Source organism: Epargyreus clarus, unplaced genomic scaffold (assembly GCF_041222505.1).
Source record: "Epargyreus clarus isolate Ecla_fem2 unplaced genomic scaffold, WU_Ecla_fem_2.2 ptg000005l, whole genome shotgun sequence".
Taxonomy (NCBI): domain Eukaryota; kingdom Metazoa; phylum Arthropoda; class Insecta; order Lepidoptera; family Hesperiidae; genus Epargyreus; species Epargyreus clarus.
The window spans coordinates 12,104,490-12,129,665 of NW_027332213.1; the positions used below are offsets into that span (position 1 = coordinate 12,104,490).

The 25,176-nt window shown below is 35.8% G+C and overlaps 3 protein-coding genes across 4 annotated transcripts; 2 read left to right on the forward strand and 1 right to left on the reverse strand.

Moving 5' to 3' along the window:
- The first annotated feature begins 571 nt into the window (after positions 1 to 571).
- On the forward strand, positions 572 to 12,694 carry Vps16A (vacuolar protein sorting 16). Its single transcript, XM_073073203.1, has 15 exons — positions 572 to 942; positions 1,429 to 1,609; positions 2,165 to 2,311; positions 2,669 to 2,795; positions 3,382 to 3,515; positions 4,202 to 4,377; positions 5,154 to 5,400; positions 5,783 to 6,039; positions 6,469 to 6,607; positions 7,124 to 7,258; positions 7,750 to 7,911; positions 9,406 to 9,625; positions 10,492 to 10,669; positions 10,945 to 11,139; positions 12,307 to 12,694. Exons 1-15 carry the CDS (start codon positions 893 to 895, stop codon positions 12,449 to 12,451), a joined length of 2,493 nt encoding a protein of 830 aa, XP_072929304.1. The 5' UTR covers positions 572 to 892; the 3' UTR covers positions 12,452 to 12,694.
- Positions 12,695 to 12,860: 166 nt separating this feature from the next.
- Positions 12,861 to 21,640, reverse strand: LOC140742324 (juxtaposed with another zinc finger protein 1). The gene is made up of 5 exons (XM_073073225.1): positions 21,478 to 21,640; positions 20,961 to 21,149; positions 20,616 to 20,724; positions 20,104 to 20,250; positions 12,861 to 19,260 (listed from the first exon to the last, which is right to left on the reverse strand). The coding sequence occupies exons 1-5, from the start codon at positions 21,575 to 21,577 to the stop codon at positions 18,771 to 18,773; spliced, it is 1,035 nt and encodes a 344-aa protein (XP_072929326.1). The 5' UTR covers positions 21,578 to 21,640; the 3' UTR covers positions 12,861 to 18,770.
- Positions 21,641 to 21,788: 148 nt separating this feature from the next.
- On the forward strand, positions 21,789 to 24,496 carry ATPsynC (ATP synthase, subunit C). 2 transcript variants are annotated; one of them, XM_073073230.1, is made up of 4 exons: positions 21,789 to 21,928; positions 22,398 to 22,474; positions 22,917 to 23,103; positions 23,866 to 24,496. In XM_073073230.1, exons 2-4 carry the CDS (start codon positions 22,430 to 22,432, stop codon positions 24,027 to 24,029), a joined length of 396 nt encoding a protein of 131 aa, XP_072929331.1. In that variant the 5' UTR covers positions 21,789 to 21,928; positions 22,398 to 22,429; the 3' UTR covers positions 24,030 to 24,496. The 2 variants fall into 2 exon arrangements, with proteins under 2 accessions (XP_072929331.1, XP_072929332.1); XM_073073231.1 differs by having other exon boundaries at positions 21,925 to 22,066.
- The last annotated feature ends 680 nt before the right edge of the window (positions 24,497 to 25,176 follow it).

Sequence of the window (25,176 nt, forward strand, 5' to 3'; positions counted from 1 at the left end):
GTTCACTAACTAATAGCAGTCATTCTGCAGAATTCTCTAAAAGAAATCGCTAAACATATGACACAAGACTTGTGCGTGTTTGCATGGAAAGCGGTGTTACAAGTCTTAATTTCCGTCAAAGTTTTTCATCCTCAGTGAAAGCGAAAACTACAAAATACCCACTCTAAGTAATATATGTTTAGTAATGATATATTGCAAGTTTATATTACTCGTTTATATTAATTCATGCATATCCTACAATGATTTCTTTACATTTTGTACATTATGTAAAAAATTACAATCCCTTTAATTATTATGTTTTGTAATTATTTGTACTACAATTAAAACAGTAGTCAGTGCCAGTTTACTTAATATTAATGGTATTTCGTGTTTCACCTTGTGAATTATTTATGCTTTAAGATCAGGGCCTCATCATACAGAATAGTCACAAATATTTATATCCTAAAATTGAGAATTTAATAATATAATCAATAAAGTAAAAATGTAATAAGCTTACATCTTTATTCTTCGTACAATGGAACGTTTACGTCAATGACAGTTGGATAACTCACGTCAAAAATATTATCAGTCAAAGTCATTGCGTTTGCTTAATTGTAAAATGTCAAAATAATTCAAAGGAAAGAAGTGACTACTGCCTACTTTTCTCATTTTTGTAAACAAAAAAGGGAAATTGTGCTTATTTATACAATTACTTGTAATTGCGTCGTATGGTGCTCTAAATATTTAAAAAGTAAACATTTTTAAATTACGTGTCGTGAATTCTGAATAATAGGGGCGTGAACAATGAGTGATATGAAGTGATAATTCTGTTAGGGAAAAATTATAATTAGTTATAATAATTAGTAATATCAGCTTACACTCACTCGATATCGAATCATAATTCGACAGAAAAATGTCGGCGTTATTGACTGCAGACTGGTTCCTACTGGAATCCTATTATAGGTTTGTAAATTTTGCTTTATCATTTTATTTTACGTTTTTTATTAAATAACAAATTAATTTGAACATATGTGTCTGGCTGTAACAACAGTATTAATGCTGTTGTAATCTGAAGAGTTATAATGCAGACTTACAAACATGACAGATATCTGTAAATAATTTCCATTTAAACCTCAGCAAGCAGCAGCAAGGGATCTGTTACCATCTTTCAGACGAATTTATGTCCTTTAGAGGCAATTACAAAGTAGCTAAATACCTTTAATAGTGGATAAATCTATGATTATATAGGGTGTACTATATAGCAAATGATGTAAGCAAAAGTTAATTTTATCAGGCATTTCTTTTCAGGAATATTTGTTATAAGATTAAGATAAATCTTCTATGTGTATCTCATAGCCTGTATATTGTTTAAAATACTTTTCCCTCAGCCTTAGTCAAATCAATTTATCATAGTCAAAACCTTTATAAATAATTCATGCATTTTTATAGGAAAATTGACCTATACACCATGCTATGGTCAATGCATGAGGGTCTCGGCAGTATGATGGTGAGTGGAGCTGCTTACGGAGGCCCCATCGCAGTTGTACGGGACAAGAAGTACGTCACCAACACTGCCAAACCTGTCATCACCATCTATAATTGTGTTGGCAACGTTATATCTAAGATCTTGGTATGTTTAAACTTATGTATTTTAATTAACAATTGTACAATTGTGTCATAAACAATTCATTTATTTCCTTAACCCGTCGCTTCGAGAGGAGACTGTGCCAAACAGTGGGGCACAAATGGGTTGACAACATAAACAGAACAAAATAAACCTAATCATACATATTTTTATCCACATATTAATGGAACTAAATTAGATGTAAAGGCTTGATAAGGACTCATGACTTTAACCAGACATGAGTTTATAATATAATATCAGAATAATTCATGATAATGATGAGAATAATGTATGTATAGGTTTCTCTAGTAATCTTGTCCAGTGGACTGTATAAACTATATACAACCTCGATGCAATGGATCACTGGCCAGCCAGTACTCTAAATGATGATTTTAGATTTCGTTTCTGGGTGTTCAGTATCTGTCTTTGTTTTGTGTCATGGCACCCACAACACAAGAAATGTAGTGTGGGGCAATGAGTGTAGAAAGCATTATTTTACTGTTACTATTGTAAGTAAAAAATATTTACTTAAACTACAAAAGACATTTTCTCATATTTCAGTGGAACAGTGGAGTGCTAATACACATGGGCTGGTCTGATGGAGAGCAGCTTCTATGTGTGCAGGAGAGTGGGGATGTACTCATATATGATATGTTTGGAGCCTATCAGAAAACATTCAGTATGGGGCAGGAGGCTAGAGACACAAAGGTAGGTTATGTTACTTAGCTTAGCTTTAAAAGATGTTAGAACGTTTTTGTGGTTTGACTCTGGCTGCACTACCGCAACACCTATTTCTACCTATTAAAATAAGCAGTGTTAAGCACTGCTATATTATGGTTTGAAGGGAGACATACTTTTCTGAGGCGTGCTACGTTAGACCTCAAGGGTAGCGGCGCATTTTCGGCCAACCTCAGGTAGGGATCTAATTGTATCTACAGCGGCAGTAGCCACTTACCATCAGGTAGATTGCAAGCTCATTTTACATTTCTATGGTGCAACAAATATGTAATAAGTAATATAACTATGTATATAGTGTGCAAAGTAAAATATTAATATTTTTTCTAGGTGTGCAAAGCACAACTGTTCTCAAACCCTCATGGCATAGGCCTGGCAGTGATAACCACCACTAATAGGATGTTTCTTGTCAGCAATGTATCAGAGCCAAAAATTAGATCTGTTCCTGATTTACCTAGTAAGTACAATATAAAACTTTACAAAACAGGACAACTAGTTTGGTAGGTCATTTGAGAATCAACTTTTACTTTTGTATAATAAATATGAAAGTATGTATATAACAATGACATGGGGCTCTTCAAGAGGGATGCAAAAGGAGAGCTTCTTCAAAGCAGACTCCTCTGGTGTTGCAAATGTGACTGCTTTTCACCAGCCAACCCGTCTGCGGTATGTCGCAGTATATAATATAAAAATGCGGTATATAATAAAAAAAAAAATATATTCTTACAAAATAAAAATACAGCCAAATACAAAACCTCCAATTTTTGGAAGTCCTATTATTAGTTATATTAGCCTACTGACTAGTCGGTAAGTCGGCTAGTCTGTCAAAGTCATAGTTAACCTATTTCTACTTTTTACACGTTATTGCTTTTATTTCAGACTGCATATGGTTTGTTAAATTAAATAATGTACAATGTCATTTTATTATTATTGTACTTCATGACTAACAACATATAGGATAAGAGTCTCTCTTTAAAGTATTTTTAATAAAATAATTGTCATGTTAGTGACATGAAATGAATTATTAAATTAATAAATTACAGGAGCAAATGAACCAATAAGTGCATGGTGCGTTATAAGCCAAGGATTAAGGTCTTCGGCAGTTATTGGATTCCTTGTGTGCCGCGATAAAGAAGTGTACAAATGTCAGCTTGGTGAAACGAGGGCAGTGTTAATGGTAATCTTTGATAATAATATACCGTATAAGTCCATGCACGTGGGCTTACAGAAGGCTTGATTTAAAGAAATTATTTGACTCTCCCCTGTAGCAGGATCCAGCAAATAATAATTCTATAAACAGACCTTCCCCATAGGTATAAAATTCAGTGTGAGAACAGATAACCATTTTTTTTATTTGATAAGCTATATTAAATCTACACTCGTCCTCTATTGCCAAACATGAAATACAACTGTGAACAAGCTACCATAGTCTATTAAATAATATATAAGAAAATCAATTGTTGTTCATAGATTAGTAAAGATACTTCGCCGCCTTGAAATTGAATGAAGCCACAAACGGCTTATTTTAGTAAGTTCTTTTTTTGAATCCTTGACAAATAAAACCATTTTTAGAGAAAATTTACGAATAAATGACTAATACTGCGTAATTTACATAATACATAAATAATTATTTCAAATATTTTAGGGACATTTTAGCACGGAGACGTGGCAAAACTTTTTTACGCAACTATTTCAACTCTCAAAACTGGGTACATTTTCTAGTTAGGAGTGAGTAATCTTTACTAATCTATGTTGTTGTTACGAAATATAAAAATGATTAGTCAATGTCTATTTATATAATGACGATATTTATAAATATTTGTAAACTCAACATATGTTTGAACATTTCCTAATCTATTTTAGAGACCAGACATACAGAACGCATACACACAAATCCTGTCAATAGTGCCGTCACAGAACGGGAAGCATGTTGCCTTGTTCACGGACTCTGGGTTCCTCTGGATTGGCTCATCCGACTTCAAAAGCAAGTACTGTGAGATTGACACTGAATATATTATACAGCCAAAGGAACTGGTGTGGTAAGCAACATTGTTTTTAATTAGTAATTAATATAGATTTGAGAATAACATATAAGAACAGCTGTTAATAAGAATTCAGTTAATTTTATTTCCCTGTCACCCATGTACATCTGTAACAGATGGCTATCAAACTTTACTGAGTGGGGTGGTATGATAATCTCGGGATAGTTCCAAACTAGTTTGAGAACTGCACAACATTAGTCTCTGACAAGGTCAATTTGAGATGGTCACTAGACTAGTCTTGAATGGGCACTAAACTAGTCTCATTTGGGCTTTAGACTAGTCTAGTTTTAATTATTCATCATAGATTTGAAAGTAGCATATAAGAACAGCAGTCAATGAGCATTTAATTAACCTTATGTATGGACGTCCCTGCCGCCCATGTTCATCTGTAACTGACTTTACACATGAAAATAACCCCAGGGCAAGTCAATCACAGAAACACTGCTGCCACTAGGGACTGAGTTCAAAGTCCACTTACTTACGCATACCTTCATTTAAAAGTTTTATCAGCGTTATGCTATTTAAGTCATAATTATAATTGAGATGATATTCTCTTCACTTTTATAAATGGTCCTATATGGTATTTCATAGTGAACCACAAAGAGTTCTACCAACTTTAAATCGTACTTATATATAATCCGCGCCAAACTGCTAGTCCGCTCTGAAGTTATTGCTACCAGGTGTAGTCATGTAATTTGCTATGGCGACGCGATTCATTTCTATATTCAGAGCGGACTAGCATTTTTACGCGGTCTATACCATTGCATTTTTAGGTGCGGCTCCCAAGCCATAGTAAGTCATTGGGACAATATGATGATAATCTACGGTTTCAATGGTACCTCGGAATCGTACCCTTACGACGGACCCTTCCACATCATACCGGAGATCGACTGTGTTCGCGTTATATCGGAAATGACGCATGAGCTCATCCAGAAAGTACCTGTCGTGGTTGAGAAGATTTTCAGAATAAACAGCACCGCTCCGGGTTCATATCTGTTGGAGGCGTCGAAGCAATTCCAGGTTATTTTTATAAGATTATAATGTTAAACGAGCATGTAGTCTGCAGGATTAGTGGCCAACCTTGAATTAACTTTTAGCTCATCCACCGATGCGTTGAGAATTATAAAACTTAAATTGGAATGAAACCTTATGTAAGGGCCTCTTATGTAACCTGTCGAGCCAATCACAGCAGAGCTTTGCTGTTATATACGACAGACAGAAATAGCGTTGAAGTTCCAATCACAACAAATATGTCGTTACTATTTTTTACTGGTAACAATGTTTTATCATTCATTCATAAATGAATTCATAATCATTTTTTCCGTCTTCCTACGTATCGACCATTTGTATCGTTAACTGCCTAGAGTTGCATTACATATATTTTTTATATATTTTCTTCTAGAAACGCAGCCACCGCGCCGACGAATACATCCGCCTGGTGAAACCGGACCTACCCAACGCGGTGCAGGATTGCATCAACGCCGCGGCTTTCGAGTTCGAGCCCGAAGTCCAGAAGATGCTGATCCGAGCGGCACAGTTCGGCAAGGGGTTCATTATGGATGCTGTGTTGACGGATCATTACGTCACAACGTGCAGGTGGCTTCGTGTGTTGAATGCGGTCCGCGATCCGAGGGTTGCGATACCGCTTACGTTCTTGCAGTATCCTTTGAATTTTTTGTGTATTGTGGATGTGGTTATAATAAAAGAAAAAATAAGGTAAGAAGAATAGAAAGAAAGAAAGAAAGAACGAATGAAAAAAGATAAGGAATAAAAGAAAATGGATGATCAACGAAGTAAATTGCGCATGATAGCATGCAGTCTACATGGTAGTAAACGACCACTGTTGACCATAGATAGTTATCTATGGTCGGTTACTAATTATTCGGGTCGGCGGCTAATTATTATATAGATATCTATAATAAATTTCAATGGTATTGGAGCTCTACCTTCACCTATTACTTTTTATAGACGGACTTTCTTCTATTAAATTTACTTTTAGTAATGCATCTGATACTTTTGTATTTTTTTAAACCAGTCCAATTATTAAAAATTATAACATCAATATTATGCCTTAACATTATAAAATAGAGTTCAAAATCTAGGTGAAAGGATACTTCTAGATAGGCTCATTTGGCGTCGACTGCATTGCTTGGCGGGTCACATCGCGTCATACCTCCAGTTGAAAGATGGACAAACCAGAGTGCTTTCACATTGGGCATGTTATAAGGTAAATAAATAATTCGTTGGAAATTACTCTGAATAAGTTAAATATTTTCCATTTCATTTAATATTTTAATAAAATTATTTCATAACGACACATATGATTTAAAAACATAATTTTATAATTATTACATTATTTATTTTTAAATAACAAGTAAAAGTGAAGAACACGTCAAAATTACATGTTGCAATAATTGCGACACAAGACTAGTCTCTGGTGGTCGGTACCAAATTAGTTCGGTATAGGTGTTGGACTAGTCTCACACGAAATTAATTTGGGATGGCAAGTAGGATAGCCTTGGGTAGGCACCAGATCAATTCAGGGTTGATGCATAATTAGTTTCTGCTGGACATGATAACAATTTCTAATGTGCACCAGATTAATCTCGGGTGGAAGACAAGACTAGTCTTCGATAGGCACTGGACTAGTCTCGACTGAAAAAGGCCAATTTAAGGTAGTTACTAGCCGATCGTCCCCTACTCACCCGAATGGCCAGAAATACATCCAGCAGTAATATTTCAGGTAACACAACCGCACCTGGACAACGAGAGCGCGGCGCGGGAGATAGGGGAGAAACTGCGCAACATCCCCGGCATATCGTACTCCACCATCGCTATGAAGGCTGCGGAGAAAGGTCGTAAAGCACTCGCTATCAAAGTAAGTTCTATGTACCTTTTATTAATTTATCGCTCTCTGTTTTAACGAGGTCATTTATAGGACTTTCTTTTTAACACTTTAGTGAAACCGGGAAATTGTCCATTGCAAAGTTACATTTAGGTTGTAATAGACAGGACGCCATTTTATTTTTCAAGGGGAGCGGGGTTAGTGTAAAGCTAAATAGAAATTTTGGGATCGCAACTCTTTGTCTCTCGGTCGCCATCTTGAAGAAGGGGTGAAAATAAATTTATTAGGCAAAGTGTTCGTCACACAGAAAATTTGTAAGAACGATTAGAGACATGTTGAATTATCACTAAAAATTCTATAACTTTTTGTAGTAAAAGCAAAAATAACAAAGTTAAGAACGAAAACCGAACGAAATTTGGGAACAAATTGTCATTTTTAATTGTTTTTCACATTTAAAGGAATTTTAAAAGGATCGAAACCTTGACGTGGGTCGTTGATGCGTCAATAAAAAATATTTTTAACAGATCCTCGAATACGAAACGCGCAGTAAGCTGCAAGTGCCGCTACTCCTCGCGTTGGGTGAGGGCCGCACCGCGCTGCTGAAGGCCACCGCTAGCGGGGACACGGACTTGGTGTATATTGTACTTTTGCATCTCAAAGAAAAGATGGGTAAACATGAGTTTGAGGTAAGAACTTTCAATTGTTTACGATATAAAGATCACAAAACACTTTGTGATATTTATATATGATTTTGTAATGTGGATAATTGTACAACACTTGACAAAGTGTAGTTGTGTGTACTATGAGAATACTTAGTAGCAGAGCCGTATTTAGAGGTATAGAGGCCTTGGGGCAACAAAGGTGTGGAGGCCCTTTGGCCCCAAATTATTTTCCGAATAAAATGAACATTTTTTTCAGTTGAGTTTTTCAATAAATATTTTATTGTAAAACGCAGGTAGATTCTTCTAGTATTCTTGTTTGTACAAAGTATTTTAAATAAAGGTAAAACAGCGGAAAAAGGAAAAGATATTTTTTTATAGCACTCTGTGACCTAAACCCGCATTTTAGCCACGCATTTCTGTGTCCAAAGTAGCCGATTTTTACACCGTACGAATGTTAATACACTATCCTCACAGTTGTAAAAAATAAACATAGCTATGAACGTTTCATACTTTTAATATTAAAAGTGAGTAATGAGTATTTTGTATAAAGCTATAATTATTTTAATATTTTATTTTGGACGTATTTATAAATGTTTTTGCCATTGCGTATATACTAAGCAATAGCATCACTATAAGACTAACTGTTGGTCTTTATCGAGTTTTATTGTTTGTGTTGACTGTGTATTTTCGCTACACACCATAGTAGGAGATATTTAAATTAGGAATCATTATCAAAATTAGCCATAATACTACTCTAGTAGAATCTCAACTAAGCGACCTATTTGTTGTCGTATTTGTGGCATTCGGATTATCGAAAATTTGGTTAATTGAGTTTATAAAGAAACGCTATTTAAACCGATTTAGGAAGGTAATGTTTTTCGACTATATGTTTGTTACGTATGTATTTTTCATTCTTTGGCGAACTCAAACGACTTCACTAATTTTGACATATTATGTGTCGTTGGATTTGTCTAAATTGTAGAGATAACATAGGCTATATTTTCAGCAATCGGGTTTTTGTTTTTTATAGTAACTTTTTAGTTGCGATTTGGCGACTTTCCGGAATTTAAATGCACATGTCACACAAAATGTGGCTGATTTGCAAGGGTTATTACAAAGTTACTTGTTCACGTTTGTCAATCCAGATAATCGCGAATATTTATAACTGAGGTCCGGATAATCGATTTTCTACTGTATCACTAGTATTAGTCATGTATTAGTACATTATGTGATTGCTTATCATATGTTCTGTGTTCAAATATTTTTTTCAAATAAGTTTTCTAGTCCTGCAATTCTATGATATTATTCTTATTGTAAGAAATTATTCTTGTCTTTTTCTCATTTTATTTTTTTGGCCATACATAAATATTTATTTATATTTATTTTTGAATAATGGTTTTTTAAATCTTTCTCATTACATATTTTTTTTATTTGTGCATTTATCGATGTTACCTATTTTTGATCTGTCGAATTGAGACATCATGTTCTTAATGAATAACTCTATAAACACTTCGACAGTTAACAATCCGAAGCTTCCCGCTCGCCCACGCGCTCTACATAAAGTACTGCGCGAACCACAACCGCGAGGCGTTGCGCACGGTGTTCGTGCAAGAGGACAACTTCCCCGAGCAGGCCGCCACACACATCCGCGATGCAGTGGACCAGAACAACGCGGGCAGCGCGGAAGCATCGCTCATATCAGCCAGGGAGTGTTACAAGAAGGGCAGGAACGATCTAGGTGAGAGCCTCCGATAAAATTGTGCAGCCTGTTTTATAAGACCTGTTGCAATAGGCAGTAGGCTAGCCTCAAATAGGCACCAGACTAGTCCGGAATGGACACAAGACTAGTCTTTGGTAGTGGGTACAGAATAAAATTGGGATACGCTAGACTAGCCTCTGATAGGCACGAGGCTAAATTTGGAATAGGCAGTAGGCTAGCCGTCCCATACATCCGCGACGCAGTGGACCAAAACAACGCGGGCAGCGCGGAGGCATCGCTCATATCTGCCAGGGAGTACTACAAGGCTGGAATGACCTGGGTGAGTAATAGTAGGCTAGCCTCAGGTAGACCTGACCAGAGCGGTATGGACATAAGACTAGTCTCTGATGGTGAAGACCAAATAAAATTAGGATAGGCGCTAGACTAGCCTCTGATAGGCACGAGGCTAAATTTGGGACAGACAGTAGGCTAGCCCTCCCCGAGCAAGTCCCTGAAACATCCGCGACGCCGTGAATCCGAATAACGCGGGCAGCGCGGAGGCATCGCTCATCTCTGCCAGGGAGTGCTACAAGAAGGGCAGGAACGATCTAGGTGAGCAATTGGCAGTAGGTTACTAGGTAAGTCCGGAATAGACATAAGACTAGTCTCTGGTTATAGATAATAAATAAAATTAGGATCTGGTGAGCAAGCAATTAAATGTGGGTTTGGCAGTACGCTAGTCTCGGGGGAGTTTGTGTCCATTCTATACCAGATACAGTTTAGAGTGGGCACATGATTTGTCTCTGGTGGCGATAAAATGTGAATTGACACTTTCATAGCTTTTCGTGTGTAATGCAATATTTCGCAACGAAATATTTTCTACAAAATTATAAATATTATTATAGGTGCATCCATCTGTGAGAATGCTCGCAAACTGTACAAACAGCAGTCCAGCTTACAAGAAACGTACGGAGAGAGTTTCATCGGTCTATCGCTGCACGACACCGTGAAGAAATTGCTCAACAAGGGAGAGATAAAGCTCGCTGATAAACTGCGCGCTGAGTACAAGATGCCGGATAGAAGGTACTTTAATATTTAAAAAAATCTAAAATATTATTTTTTTGTGGATTTGATGTTCGCCACGAATTTTAATGCCGGTTTTTTTTCACGAATTAAAGAATTATGCATCCATTCTTATAAAAAAATGTTGTCAACTTAGCGAATGCGGTGGACTATGTCCTAATCCATTCTGAAAGGAGACCAATGCCCAACATTACACAGTATGTGCGCGATGTTTACATATTCGTCTTTGTTCGGCAAATAGTTCGTAGTTCTCTAAATTTTGCATAACGTTCCAGGTACAGCTGGCTGCGCGTGGAGAGCCTGGCGGCGCGGGGGGAGTGGGACGAGATGGAGAAGCTGTCGCGAGCGCGCCGCGCGCCGCCCGAGCTCTGCGTCGACGCGTGCGTGCGCGCCGCGCGCCGCGACCTCGCGCCGCGCTTCCTGCCGCGCGCGCCCGACCACCTCAAGGTCAAGTACTACGTGAAGGCCGGGTGAGTGTGCCGCCCCGCGCTCAGCAGCACTGTCGCAGTCGGCGCTCTGCAGTACTACCGCATTCGGTTTCTGCAGCACTGTCGCAGTCGGCGCTCTGCAGTACTACCGCATTCGGTTTCTGCAGTACTGCCGCAGTCGGCGCTCTGCAGTACTGCCGCAGTCGGCGCTCTGCAGTACTGCCGCAGTCGACGCTCTGCAGTACTGCCGCAGTCGGCGCTCTGCAGTACTACCGCATTCGGTTTCTGCAGTACTGTCGCAGTCGGCGCTCTGCAGTACTACCGCATTCGGTTTCTGCAGTACTGCCGCAGTCGGCGCTCTGCAGTACTGCCGCAGTCGGCGCTCTGCAGTACTGCCGCAGTCGACGCTCTGCAGTACTGCCGCAGTCGACGCTCTGCAGTACTGTCGCAGTCGACGCTCTGCAGTACTGCCGCAGTCGGCGCTCTGCAGTACTGCCGCAGTCGACGCTCTGCAGTACTGTCGCAGTCGACGCTCTGCAGTACTGCCGCAGTCGGCGCTCTGCAGTACTGCCGCAGTCGACGCTCTGCAGTACTGTCGCAGTCGACGCTCTGCAGTACTGCCGCAGTCGGCGCTCTGCAGTACTGCCGCAGTCGGCGCTCTGCAGTACTGCCGCAGTCGGCGCTCTGCAGTACTGCCGCAGTCGACGCTCTGCAGTACTGCCGCAGTCGACGCTCTGTAGTACTGCCGCAGTCGACGCTCTGCAGTACTGCCGCAGTCGGCGCTCTGCAGTACTGCCGCAGTCGGCGCTCTGCAGTACTGTCGCAGTCGACGCTCTGCAGTACTGCCGCAGTCGGCGCTCTGCAGTACTGCCGCAGTCGACGCTCTGCAGTACTGCCGCAGTCGACGCTCTGCAGTACTGTCGCAGTCGACGCTCTGCAGTACTGCCGCAGTCGGCGCTCTGCAGTACTGCCGCAGTCGGCGCTCTGCAGTACTGCCGCAGTCGTCGCCGCCTGAGCTGCGCGCTGACACTAGCATGTGAGCATTAAATAAATGTCAGGCCGAAAAACACAAAGCCTTGTTATTGATACAAAATTGATGAAAAGTAAAAATGTCTTCGATCAAAATACTTTTAATAGTAAACCAAAAATGCCGATCTTCTGACCAATGACCAATGAGCAACTAATATCGAAATATCGTTTCTGTTCTAGATATTTCGAGGACGCAGCACAGGTGGCATTTGAACAAAAAGATGAGGGGGCTTTATTCTTCGTAAAGAACAAGTGCCCGATGAACGAGTCTGCTCAGCACGAGAAGATACAAAACTTGATAGATCAACTTGCTAATAAAAAATAACTAAAAAGTATAATTTAAAACCACCACTTTAAAAATGTATTTTGAAGCAGTTATTTTAAACCAATAACCAATATAAGCAATCTGTTTGTAGTGTATACCAGATTAATTTCAGTAGTAAGTGGAAACTAATTTGTGAACATCAAGTGAATTACCGTTGTCTTAGATATTGCTTTTAGAAATTATTGTACTTTAGACCTCTTGTATCCAAATATCTTTTAACTGAATTTCACTCTAAGGTCTAGAAAAATAAATACATAAATACATAAAACCAAGCAAATATTAAAATAGTTAGTCAATATTTAATACGAAGCTTCTTACATATTATTATTGTGATAAATTATGTTATAACTAGATTAAGTAAATATTTGTAATACAGAAATATATAAATAAAGAATTGAAACAATAATAATGTGGTTGTAATTTGGCTTTATTATAGACATTGAAATTGTTATTATTAAAACGTCAACTGGCATCAAAACAAACATTAAGATTTATTTAACAGGCTACATAATTTTACGACATATATTTTTTTTCCAATTTTTGTCAATATACACACATATGTTCTTACTCTAGAAAGCTGTGCCTTTTAATTGTAAACTAAACACATTTAATTTTACGTACAAAAAAGATAATGCCAAAATATCAAACTCGTTGGAATAATTTTAAACTTTATAGAAGCGGTTATAATGGAAATCGGCCATAGACAAGCTAGTCGACATTTAGTTAACACTGAATCAGTACTCTTAGTATGAGTTCTTACGTTTTTACAAAAATAACGTTGTCTTTGTATTTGTTTACATATTTCCCATACATTTCCAATCAGTTCTGACACAGTCCACTAGGTGCGCTGATTTGAAATGTATGAGCAAATACGTAAACAAATAAACTCATACTAAGAATACTGACTAGAACAATAGTCCGCCATGCCTCTATTAAATATTGATGAAGTAATTATGAGGTATCTCGTCTGCCAGATAGTCTCAAAAAGCATTTCAAGGTTTCCCATATACTTAAATATCAATCAGCTTAATAAATTAACTTATATTTTGATGCGCAAGTTAACATTATATTTTATCGGTAGGTAAAAAGATTTAGTTATTTTTTATATATTAGATACTTCACAACCTTATATGGATAGAGATGTAAGGTAAACAGAATGGTTACTATTTTAATAATAAATAAATATGTTAGCATTATATTCAATGAAATATAGACATATCGATCTGGTAACTTCATGCATCAACTTCAAGATATTTTTAACAGTTACAAAATTATCCAAATCCCACAGCTTACAGTAACGTCGTCGAAAATTGGTCATATATATTATAATGTATTTAATTGACAATAATAGCTGCTAGTTGAGGTTCATACAAATGTATATTTTAGTAAAAGATCTTGGCATTTCTAAAAGTGGCAAGGCTATACTTTGGCAATGAGTTATGTAACAATTAAATATCAATTTGATAGTACCAGTAGTATTTTTTTATACTGTGAATAACAATTTGAATAAAGTATTTTAGTTAATTATATTATCTTGGAATAACTAACGCACAATAATATTTTCAACAGACTTAGATTTTAATACGGCTAAAATGTCTGTTAATAATTTTCACTTTTTCCATTTCATCTCAAATAATTTTGATATTTCACGTGTTCACTATAGATATGTAAACCGAGGTGTTGGTTCTTACATTTTGTTCTTTCTGTGGCAATTATTATTTGGCAAACGATATGAGATGTAAACTGTATGAGGTGTACTTTCTACATACATGTAAAAATATATGTGAATTGTGATATATTTTGTAGGTTTAGGACTACATTGATACATTAAATTTATTTTTATTTAAACGCCACTTTCAGAAACCCTGTAACGCCAATGACGTTACAGAACTTGCGTAGAAGATTAATCGTTCTCTTGTAATTTTCAAAGAGTATAAAAGTAAAAAAGTATGAGATTTGCGTATCTGTTCGACGCTGCAAAATAATAACACTCGTTTATAAATAACCTTATTGGAGCTGCCTCTATGGCTAAGCTATGCAAGTCCCGTATTTATGTTTACTACTTTACACTTGTGAACTTTCCATTGCATCATCATCATCTGCAATATGCTAATGAAGTGATCACACTACAATGTTTATAAACAATAAATATCATAAACACGGGGCTTTATACTTCTGTTCCTCCAGAGATTCCAATATAATATGTAATAAAAATGTAGATAAAAATGAAATGATGAAGAATATCAATATTTCAATTTGTCACATAGGATTATATTAAATTATTACTGACACATGTTCTCAGTGTAAAGTAAAATGAATGCATCCACAATACTGGGAATGTTAATGTGTATATTTTCTTATGATACATATAATTGCGAATAATAGTATTTCTCATTTGATTTACTTTTTTTTATAAAACAAATATGGAACCCCCGGAGAATCTTAATTACCATGTCACCACCATAACCAAGTCAATAAATAAAATTAATAATAGTTTTTTGGCGAAAAAATACATAAAAATCAATGAAAAAGCCTTTTCGTTTACACATGAGCACGTCAACAATGTCTTTCTAAATGTAAAAATAAATTAAGGACACAACAAGTACCAACAATATCCAACAATCAGTCTTAAACGAAACAATGGATACCGACGTCCAGTACACAATACGAGCACAACAAACGAAGATGCGTCGTTTACATGCAAAATGAACCTTAACATTATTATTCATCCCTAACCGTCGAGTATAAAGAGGCCTGTAAACGATTTGTTGATTTTATTAACCCTCATCGCCCTCAAATTACAAGAAGCTAAATTGTATGTACTGAATTATAAATATTGTACATTATGTCTTTTGAAAGCGCCGCACTCACCACGGTCACTTTTTAGACGATTAAAACAAATCATTTGATCATTTATGGGCCTCTCGATAGGACAAGGCTGGCGCACTTACATTAGTTTAAATATTTTTTTGGAACAGAATCAACCTACTTTCAGTCATCATGTAAAATTTAAACAGCCCCGGAATAATTTTGTATCGAAAACTGTATTATTTATTAACTGCGTTAAAATCTCCATATATGGAACACGAACAAAGCTGAAGGGACAAAATTTACAATTTGCAAATAATACACATTTATCCTACAATATTACAAAATGACTAATGTACTTGCGCCTAAAAAGTATTAATTACCATTATTAAGAAGCTTACATCAAATATGATATTCATATAAGTTAAGTTGAAACACCAAGACATTGATAATTAACAACATTATGACAAAATATACATACTGAGATACTCATTAAGTCTACAAGTTACACTATATCTATAATTAAATCACTACAATCAAAATAAAAATATTACACAGTCAACCCACTCGGTATTTCAAACTACTAAAGAACTTAAGTTAGAAGCTGTTACATGAACTAGTAGTGTAAGTGTATTTTTTTATTAACACGGAAATAAAATAAAAATATTTGTAACATGTAATTTTTGGAGTCTAAATAGATATAAAAATTTATAGATTTTCAAAAAAACAACGAGGACGGACATATGTCCCAGGAAGTTGATCACATCAACAAAATATAGTTTGGTCGAAATCCCAGTAGTGGTACGATAGACATAAAAAAACAAATATTATAAAACTTTACATCAGCGGTGACCCATTCAATTACCCGATTAATTTAAAACGTTTTGAGATGTTTTTCTTTGGCATTCAAACAATGGCGTAGATTTAATCCGAATATCACACAATCGTCTACCCGTTAAGCACCGTATACTAACTAACTTTAAGACAAGCCACTCATCTCACTAAGTCTCCCGACAATTCCCTTGTTTTCTTTAGCACCTCATTCTTTTCTTGCCATTTTGGGATACAAGGCTTTCATATCCCATTCATTTTAACAATGTTTACTATACAAGTATTTTAAATAAAATCCTTAATATTTGTACCACATAGTTATTGACAAAAACAAAAGATAAGTCAAAAATTTTATCGTCTATGTTTATAAGCAAACGATAATAATTATTAATGACATTAATTGAAATTTATAAATTTATCAGGTTATAAATTACAACTTATCTAGTGTTATTGTGACACAATACGTTATATATTATAACTATAATTTCTTTAAACAATGTATCCATTCGTATAATATTGAACTTTAAACCAATTTACATGAATATGTTATCTTTATGTTACTCATTGAATAAAAATAGTAGTTAATCAAACAAAACTGACGTATACCTTAAATTTCCCAATATTTTAAATACTATATGATAAATAAGGGATTTTGAATGGTTAATAATATAAAATTGTTAAAAAACAAGGTACTAAGTATGAGTACTTATACAAAATTGTGACATTACGCCTAAAAAGAGTATGACGGCCACTATTTTAATAATAATATGGATACCGCCAAACTCGCACGATGCTATTACATCAATAGTATAGATAAGAAGAACCGTCTTATACCTATATAAGTCGCTTTCAACAGATACCCCAGTGTAAGTATTACATAGCACTTCGAAAGCCCTTCAAAATATTGCTATTGTTGCAAATGGGTACAAAATTAACGTAGCGATGTTGTAGACAGAAGTATTTCGAATTAAAAACTTTAATATTTTTATGACTACAGTAGTAGTTGCAATAGAACTACAGTATATAGAAGCTTAACAATTTACGCAATCCAAAATAAATTCGTTAATATTATTGGCGATTTTTTTAATTACCCACTTGCTACAGTAACCCTAATTTAAAAGCTTTCAACGGAAACTTTTTGATACAAAGAGACGGTTCTCCTCACCTCTACTGTCCATCAAAAGAATTCTAAATAAGTGTCAACCTTACTCGCTAGATATTTTAAATAGGTATATGCTTAGAAGCATTTTTTTTTTCATTTTTTCTATAATATATTATCACATTTACGAGTATATTTTTTATCCTAAATGATACTAACAGCAAATGCTATTTTTGTTGTTTTCTCTTAATTACAAAAATCTACCGTTCCAGTGTTTACAACACAAATAATTTAATCAAAGCAAACCGCGTGTTTATACCTAACATTAAGTACATTTTAGGAAATGGCACTTACAATATTACAATATTCAAAGGATCTCAATGAGATAACTCTATTACCCTGCCGAAATAGCTATGAAAATTCCTGATATATTTTGAAAAAACTTCTTTAGATTTATAATATTTTGTAAACACGCTTAAGATTCAGTATGGAGAATATGCTTGATTTTATTTAAGGCATTGTCAGACGATGAACGTGTGAATATCAAATACTTTTTTGTGACATGAACTGTAGCTACATATTTAGTTTATTATTTTGAAAATATTTTAGTAACTTTATACAAAAATCTTGAAACATTTGTTTGAACATAAAATATAAATAAATAACTAAATTAACTTATGAATCAAATGAAAATTATCGTAAACATTTGAATTTAATTTACTTAACCGTCATTTAAAAGTTTCTTTTATTTTATTTTAACCTTTTGTTTTTGGCCTTTTTGTTAAATTTATCTTATTTTTTGGCGTAGTAAAATTTTCCCATCAAACTATTCCAATTAAAACAGTTATATCGATTTTTTTTAACGCTTATTGCACTGCAGTTTTATTTCTAAATTACTCTATGATAGTGCTTCACATATCTAGAAATTTTAACCAAGTACTTCATAAACCTTTATAATATTTTAATATAACTCATAACACTTGTGCCAAGTATTCACAAGTCATCAGTCGTGACATTTTTAATAGATTTTTTTTAGTTATTATATTTTTTCACACATTTCACGGTAAGTCCTTCTAAATTAGCCATAACAAAAATAATAATTAATGTCCCTTTGGTAACAAAAACGAAAATATTATTAAAATCACAGCAAACAATAAGAATAACAACTTAACTTAAAAAAATAATAAAAACAAATTCTATCTCACTCCGAGATATTAAATAAATAATGTCTTTACACTCGTTAAATGAAGGTGCAAATGAAATGGTCGCGTGTGAAGATAAATATTACACGTCACATTCAGTTCTAACATTAATTCAAAAGATCATAGCAAAATATTCACATACAGCGAATGGCACAAAACGTCATTGAATAATCGCGTGGCTCGCAGTTAAGCTCGACATCTCCGTAATGAGTTACATAGCCACATAACACCTTCACATAATGAGATATATCTATTAATACGATAAATAACAATGAGTTAGATAAAAATGATCTTTTTTTTCATTTTTTAGGAACTGCACATTCAGCTCTTGACTTAGCTCTAATGACTTTAATTCGTTTCGGGAGCTCTCCATTCGTATTCAATTGGGGAGATTATCGTGATTGTAGGCGGCGAGAGGCTGGCTCGCCACCGTTACCTTCGGCGATCGCTCGTACTTGGCTCGCTCCACGGGGCTCGAGCCCGGCGTGGAGCTCGGCGTGAGGAGCACCGAGTGGCGCACGGAGCCCTGGTTCGCGGCCACGATGTTCAGGTTCGTGAGGTTGTGCTTCGGAATGGTGAACGAGGGCAGATCCTTCGTCTTGATGCTGTCGTAGATGCGCACCAGCTTGGTGGCGTCGATGCCGTCGATGATGTTGAGCGGGCGGGCGTGGGCGGCGGGCGATGACGTCACGACGAGGCCGGGCATGCGGCGCGTGTCCGCGGCGGCGGCGGGGGCGGGGGGCGCGGGTGCGGGGGCGGGGGGTGCGGGCGGGGGCGCATTCGATATGTGCTGGGTTATGGAGTGACTCTTCAGACCCTGAGCCGTTTTATAGCTTTTGCCGCATTGGCACTTGTAAGCCTTTTTTATCCTGAAAGTTAAAAAAAATTACATTACAACTTAAATAGAGAACACTAACTAATGATTATTTAGAAAGAACACTTTTGTTTTTCATTAAATAGTACAGTTTACGCTTTTCTATCCTAGTTTTACATTTGGGATTTTATTACAGTTATTACAAAGACATTCCACAATGTGACTAAATCTGATTTAAAATTCATATTTTACTCAAACTTCTAATATACCAAGTTATTACAGTTCAACTATAATAATGAATTACTATTTCTGCACCTGCAACATTACTTTTAGTGACCCCAAAACTATTGATTGTTTAAATTTATGAGTATTCAATTTTATACCAATGCAATAAATTCTACGATACTGAGCATAAATTAGTAATGAAGTAACAACAAAATAGAATAAATTTACTTATTAATAAAATATTTTTTCTCAGTAGATTTTTTAACTATTACACCACTACATCACAATATAACAATAATGAATTGATGATTGAATATTTAATACATAATACAAAATTTCGGTAATTAAAATACCCATTTCCTCCAAAAATATTCCTGGGCGGACAATCGTTTTTTGGGTCCAGAAGAGACTTTCTGTCTATATTGATACGGCGATGGCAATACAGGAAACTTTCTAGTAAGGAAAATTGATGATAATACAAAATTTTAATAAATAAACATAATATCCCACTAACAGGGATGTCCCTGAATCTTAGAGCATATTTCACAACTTAGTTTTAATTTAAAATATAAATTAAACTCCGGATAATTTAATATTTCACGGTTTAAAATATAAATTAAACTCCAAGTAATTTAATATTTCATGGTGACAAATATTTTATATATGTACTTACTTGCCGTCCTTCTTGTGACCATTCTTGGAGTGGTACTTGATGCCGTTAACATTTTTGTAACGTTTCTTGCAGCCAGGAACAGGGCAAGCAAAGGGCTTCTCTTGTGCTGCAGGACCGAGGGCTCCAGAGGTTGCATTAGCATTCATCCTGTGATTTTTAATTTTTGTCACTATTTAATATTAGAACATGTTATAAAAGTGACCATTTCATATTTGGGGCCTTTAAAACAAATATGCTTTGAGGCAATGGCTCTTTTCAGTTTGCACACAATCATAATTTACAAATCATTAAAAATGTGTTTACACCGATCCCCTTTTGAACCCTCAGGTCCTTGATTATCAACACACTGCTGCACTCAGCAGCAGCTCACTGCTGCTTCATTATGGTTGCCAATGATGATTTTCAAAATAATACACAAAATTCCATGATCTCATTTAGATTATTTAATACCAATTAGCTCTAGCGAATAGTCTAGCTTATATTAATATAATTTTAATATATCATTAACTTACTTGACACCATAACGCAAAATAAAATCTGAGCTGTATTCTTCAACTGTGGTCCAAGAGTCATTGCTATCTTCAGATGGACTCATAAGCTCGTCTTCATCTATTTCACTGCCTGAAATTGTGGAAATAGAAAATCATTATCTAAACAAACCATTTATATTCGATATTCAAATAAGAAATATAATTATGTTAATTGATAAATACCCTTCCTTGGCAGTCGGGTAAAAAATATCTATGTATAAAAATGTAGGATTATGCTACATTTTTTATGCTTCTGGATTTGGACTGGCATAAATTGTTTGTACTGATAAGAAAGTAATAAACATTATCAAGGTAGTAATAAATTACCTGTGGGTGTATTACTGCGGACTGATGGTGTTTTGGGGGGAGGCAGAAGGCGCCGGCGGACGTCGGCGGCGGGCGGCATGCTCTGCAGCTGCCGCCGCGCCGCCTCCGACAGGAACCGCTTTATGTAGCTCAGCGGCACCGACGTCGGCTGCGACGCTTCCTTCTGCTCGATCACGGCTGGATCGTAATCTACAACCGGCATCTTACTATTTGTTTAACATTCCAATTAGACGCAATTGACATCAGCTGTTCAATGTTTACAACACATTTTATTACGATTCTACGAACGCTGATAAATATAAAATGCACCCATTGAACCTAATGTACAATGTAAACAAATAAGCTAACTCAAATAATCGCCACAATTTCCCGCAATAATTTAATTTTAGTAATCTACAAAAATACACATCAGTGTTGACAACTTACAAACATTGATAAGAAGGGAGGGTCACCATATATTTATGGAACAATTGATACGCACTTAAATGCTAAAAATCCACTTTTAACTGTTATTTACCTATATGAACATCTTCAATGTGCCATATTAAATCCACTAAACTTGGAAATATAATCCCACAGCCATTATATGTACAGATGTTTGTCATGAAGACGGCCATGTCGTAAGGAGGATAATACACTAGTCAAACGCGTGACTGTATTGTTTGACAATTGTATTTTTTGTCATTTCTGCTGTGAAATGTTAGGACATTACAATAAGTTTGACTGACTAATTAAAATATAAAAATGTTTTTAAAATGAAGATTAAATTGGTGTGTACAATATAAGGAAATTACATTTATTAAAGTATTTCGCTCATCTGTCATTCGCGCAGGTCAATCAATAGTTGGCTGCGCCGGCCGGAACTGGCGCAGCCTGCGCAAACCAACCAATGATAGGGCTAGATTTTCCTTCACCACTCAGAAATTGAACATTCCAAAGGCCGGTCTCCTCCTTCTCGGTGTTCTTTGGTAAGTGTAGTAAAAATTAGTGAATAAACTAATCGTGGAAAAGTGTAGAAATCTCAAGACACAAGCGAATAAAAAGTGTTTTTTTCTATAAATACGGGTTCGCCGTGGGTGATAGTGCAAATATTTTTTTGTGATATCGTAAGTTGTCACATAGAACGATAGTAAATCCTTTTGCGAAAGATCGCCGATTCGGCCATTTTCCGCCGTCTTTCATTTATCTTGTATCTAGTGAAATACGCCCATTCCCGCTACAAACTCCAGTGCATAGTGATAACCAAATCGGTATAATTCCAAAAGTGTAGTTTATGAACGAGTCTGGTCCCTGTTACGTAGTCTTGTAAATTACGTAACGCTCTGCGGTCAAACTGTCAAATATTCCCAAGACTAGAACTTAGTTTTTCAGACACAAGCACAGCTGCTACACCTGCAGTCTATATCGATCACTAATTTAGTACACCATTTCTTACAGTTGTCGCTCGCCGCACCCAATTAACCATAAAAATGCTGTCTGCCGCTAGATTGATCGCCCCTGCAGCCAGGTCTGCTGTAAGTACCTATAATTTTTCGTTTTTGAAATTTTAGACTTTTTGATTAATTGAAGAGTTATCATTATTTTAATTTTTTCTTACTAGACTTTGACTTTTCTTAATAGATTTCAATTAATTTTATTACTTTTGTATCAATTTAATTAACCCTGTGAATATGTAATAATTTTGGAGGATTTTAAGGGATTTTAAAACATTTTGTAATTCCTTACAGGGTTTCTGTTATATAATTACATAATCAGATACTTATTATAGAAGAAGTAACAAAGTCTTGATAATAGCTTCCTAATTATGATTCGAAGATAACATTTTAAATCCATTTAGCAATTGATTTTTGGTTGTATAATCTTAATTTAGAACCACACCTACTGTCAATGTCAAGATATGAACTTGGCCTTTGAAGATGAAGATCAGATATTGAAGGCATCTGTTCATTGTTCCAGATCTTCTGCAACACAGCCTTGGTGAGGCCACTGGCAGCAGTGTCTTCACAGACACAAATTGTCCCAGCTGCCCCAGCCCAGCTCTCAGCAGTCCGTTGCTTCCAGACCACCTCGGTCACAAAGGACATTGACTCTGCTGCCAAATTCATTGGTGCTGGTGCAGCGACAGTAGGAGTGGCGGGTTCCGGTAAGCAGTCATTTCAATTTTCATTTTTTGTGTGTATCCATGCTTTTTTTTATCACTAACATACCCTGCACATTGCAAACTTGTAAGTTCCATTTGCTTCAATTGTTTAACATTTGGAAAAACGATAAGAAATGTCCTAAAACTATAAAAAAAAAATGGAAAAACTATAAGAAAGATTTTTTTCCCATATATATTGTGTGGTCATAAGGGAAAAAGTTTTATGTAATATTTATATCCATGGTTGCATAACCAACATTAAGACTTAAACATTTGAACAAATGGAATTTCAAAGTTAAATACCTGTCCTCTGTTTTATTCCCTTTTAATTTGCTTCCATATTTTTGTGTTACCTACAGGTATTGGTATTGGTGTGGTGTTTGGATGCTTGATTATAGGATATGCACGCAATCCTTCCCTGAAACAGCAAATATTCTCCTATGCTATCCTGGGATTTGCGTTATCCGAAGCTATGGGCCTATTTTGTTTGATGATTGCATTCTTAATGCTATTCGCCTTTTAGACGATTTTTGTTTCTAACATTATAGTATTTGTACAGTGTATATTAACTGCAATGATTGTGATAACTCTACACATTATATTTTAACTAACATATTTTGTATGCATATCATAAATAATTGCATGAAGATTGTTAAATAAGGTGAGCTGGATTTCATTTCATTTGTTTCTTGCGTATCATAAATGTTCATTACTATCAACTCATGCAAAATAATTTTGTGCTTATGTATGATTTTGTAATTCCAGGTGCTGGTATCGGAACAGTGTTCGGTTCCCTGATCATTGGCTACGCCAGGAACCCCTCTCTTAAGCAACAGCTGTTCTCATACGCCATCCTGGGATTCGCCCTGTCTGAGGCCATGGGACTTTTCTGTCTTATGATGGCCTTCTTACTGCTGTTCGCTTTCTAAGCCACTTACTTTTAAGAACACTACTACTGCCATCCTATATGAGGTTTCAGTGTATACTATCTGGAGTGGACGGCCATGGAATCGAATGTTTGGAAACCTCACCCTTATAGTGATGCAAGGACTGATGTGTGATGTGTTACACTTACCAGTGCATCAACAGGAATGCAATTTATTTAATTATGTAGTATAATGAAAATCTGCAAAATAAAATGTTGTATGTAACATTTAATGAAAGGCTACAGTTATTCCTATTCCTGATCAATGTAGGCTGTTAATTCTGAATCATGTGTTCTACATAATCTCTCGGTGTAATTGAGTTGAAAGCCGTTGATGATATAATTTTAAGCCAGTACTATCACATAATTTGCGTGTGAGTATTGTCATCGACTTTGCACTTGTTATGCTGTTTGGGAATGTCAGCATTATTGTACATTTTTAGGGCGATTAAATGATACAAAACAATTTCATTGAGAATTTTTTACAACTGCCCTTGATTTAGATTATTTCATGATACCTAAATTTCAATCTTTTAAATTTTATAAAATATTTCACAATAATATCAAATGAGAAACTAGTAGTATGGCAGTATTTTGACAGTTTTTAGACAAAGCTAGACATTGATAAAAAATGTCGCTAAAATAAAGGTATCAAAAAATACGGGTTGGTTGGCAAGATTCATTCATTACTGAATAGCCGTGAAATTGTCACGCATACTGCATAATTACGAGACATTTACTACATAGATGTCTCCAGTAAATGCTTCTGAAAATAACATTAAAAAACTTATCAATGACTTCTTATTCTGGTTGTTGACTTATCAGAAATAAATGGAAACTGAATTTATAAGTAGCATGCAGTCCATCTGCAAAGTATAAGTAGCCATCGCCGCCCATGGACATACCCCTAAAATAGGGGTACTACCTAAAGCCAATTAAAGTTTCGTTGCAGACGTCTAACGACTAGGATGGTCGATAACCGATTATGTAATTATGCCGGTACCTACACCGTTTACGCACAAACTCAAAAACTGCTACACACAATTGGGTACTTGACAGTTATAACAATAAAATATGAAATATGTTGGATATGATAGCTTATAAGTAAACATAAATTATGCAGTATTTCGTTTATTTTTTAATATGTTCTA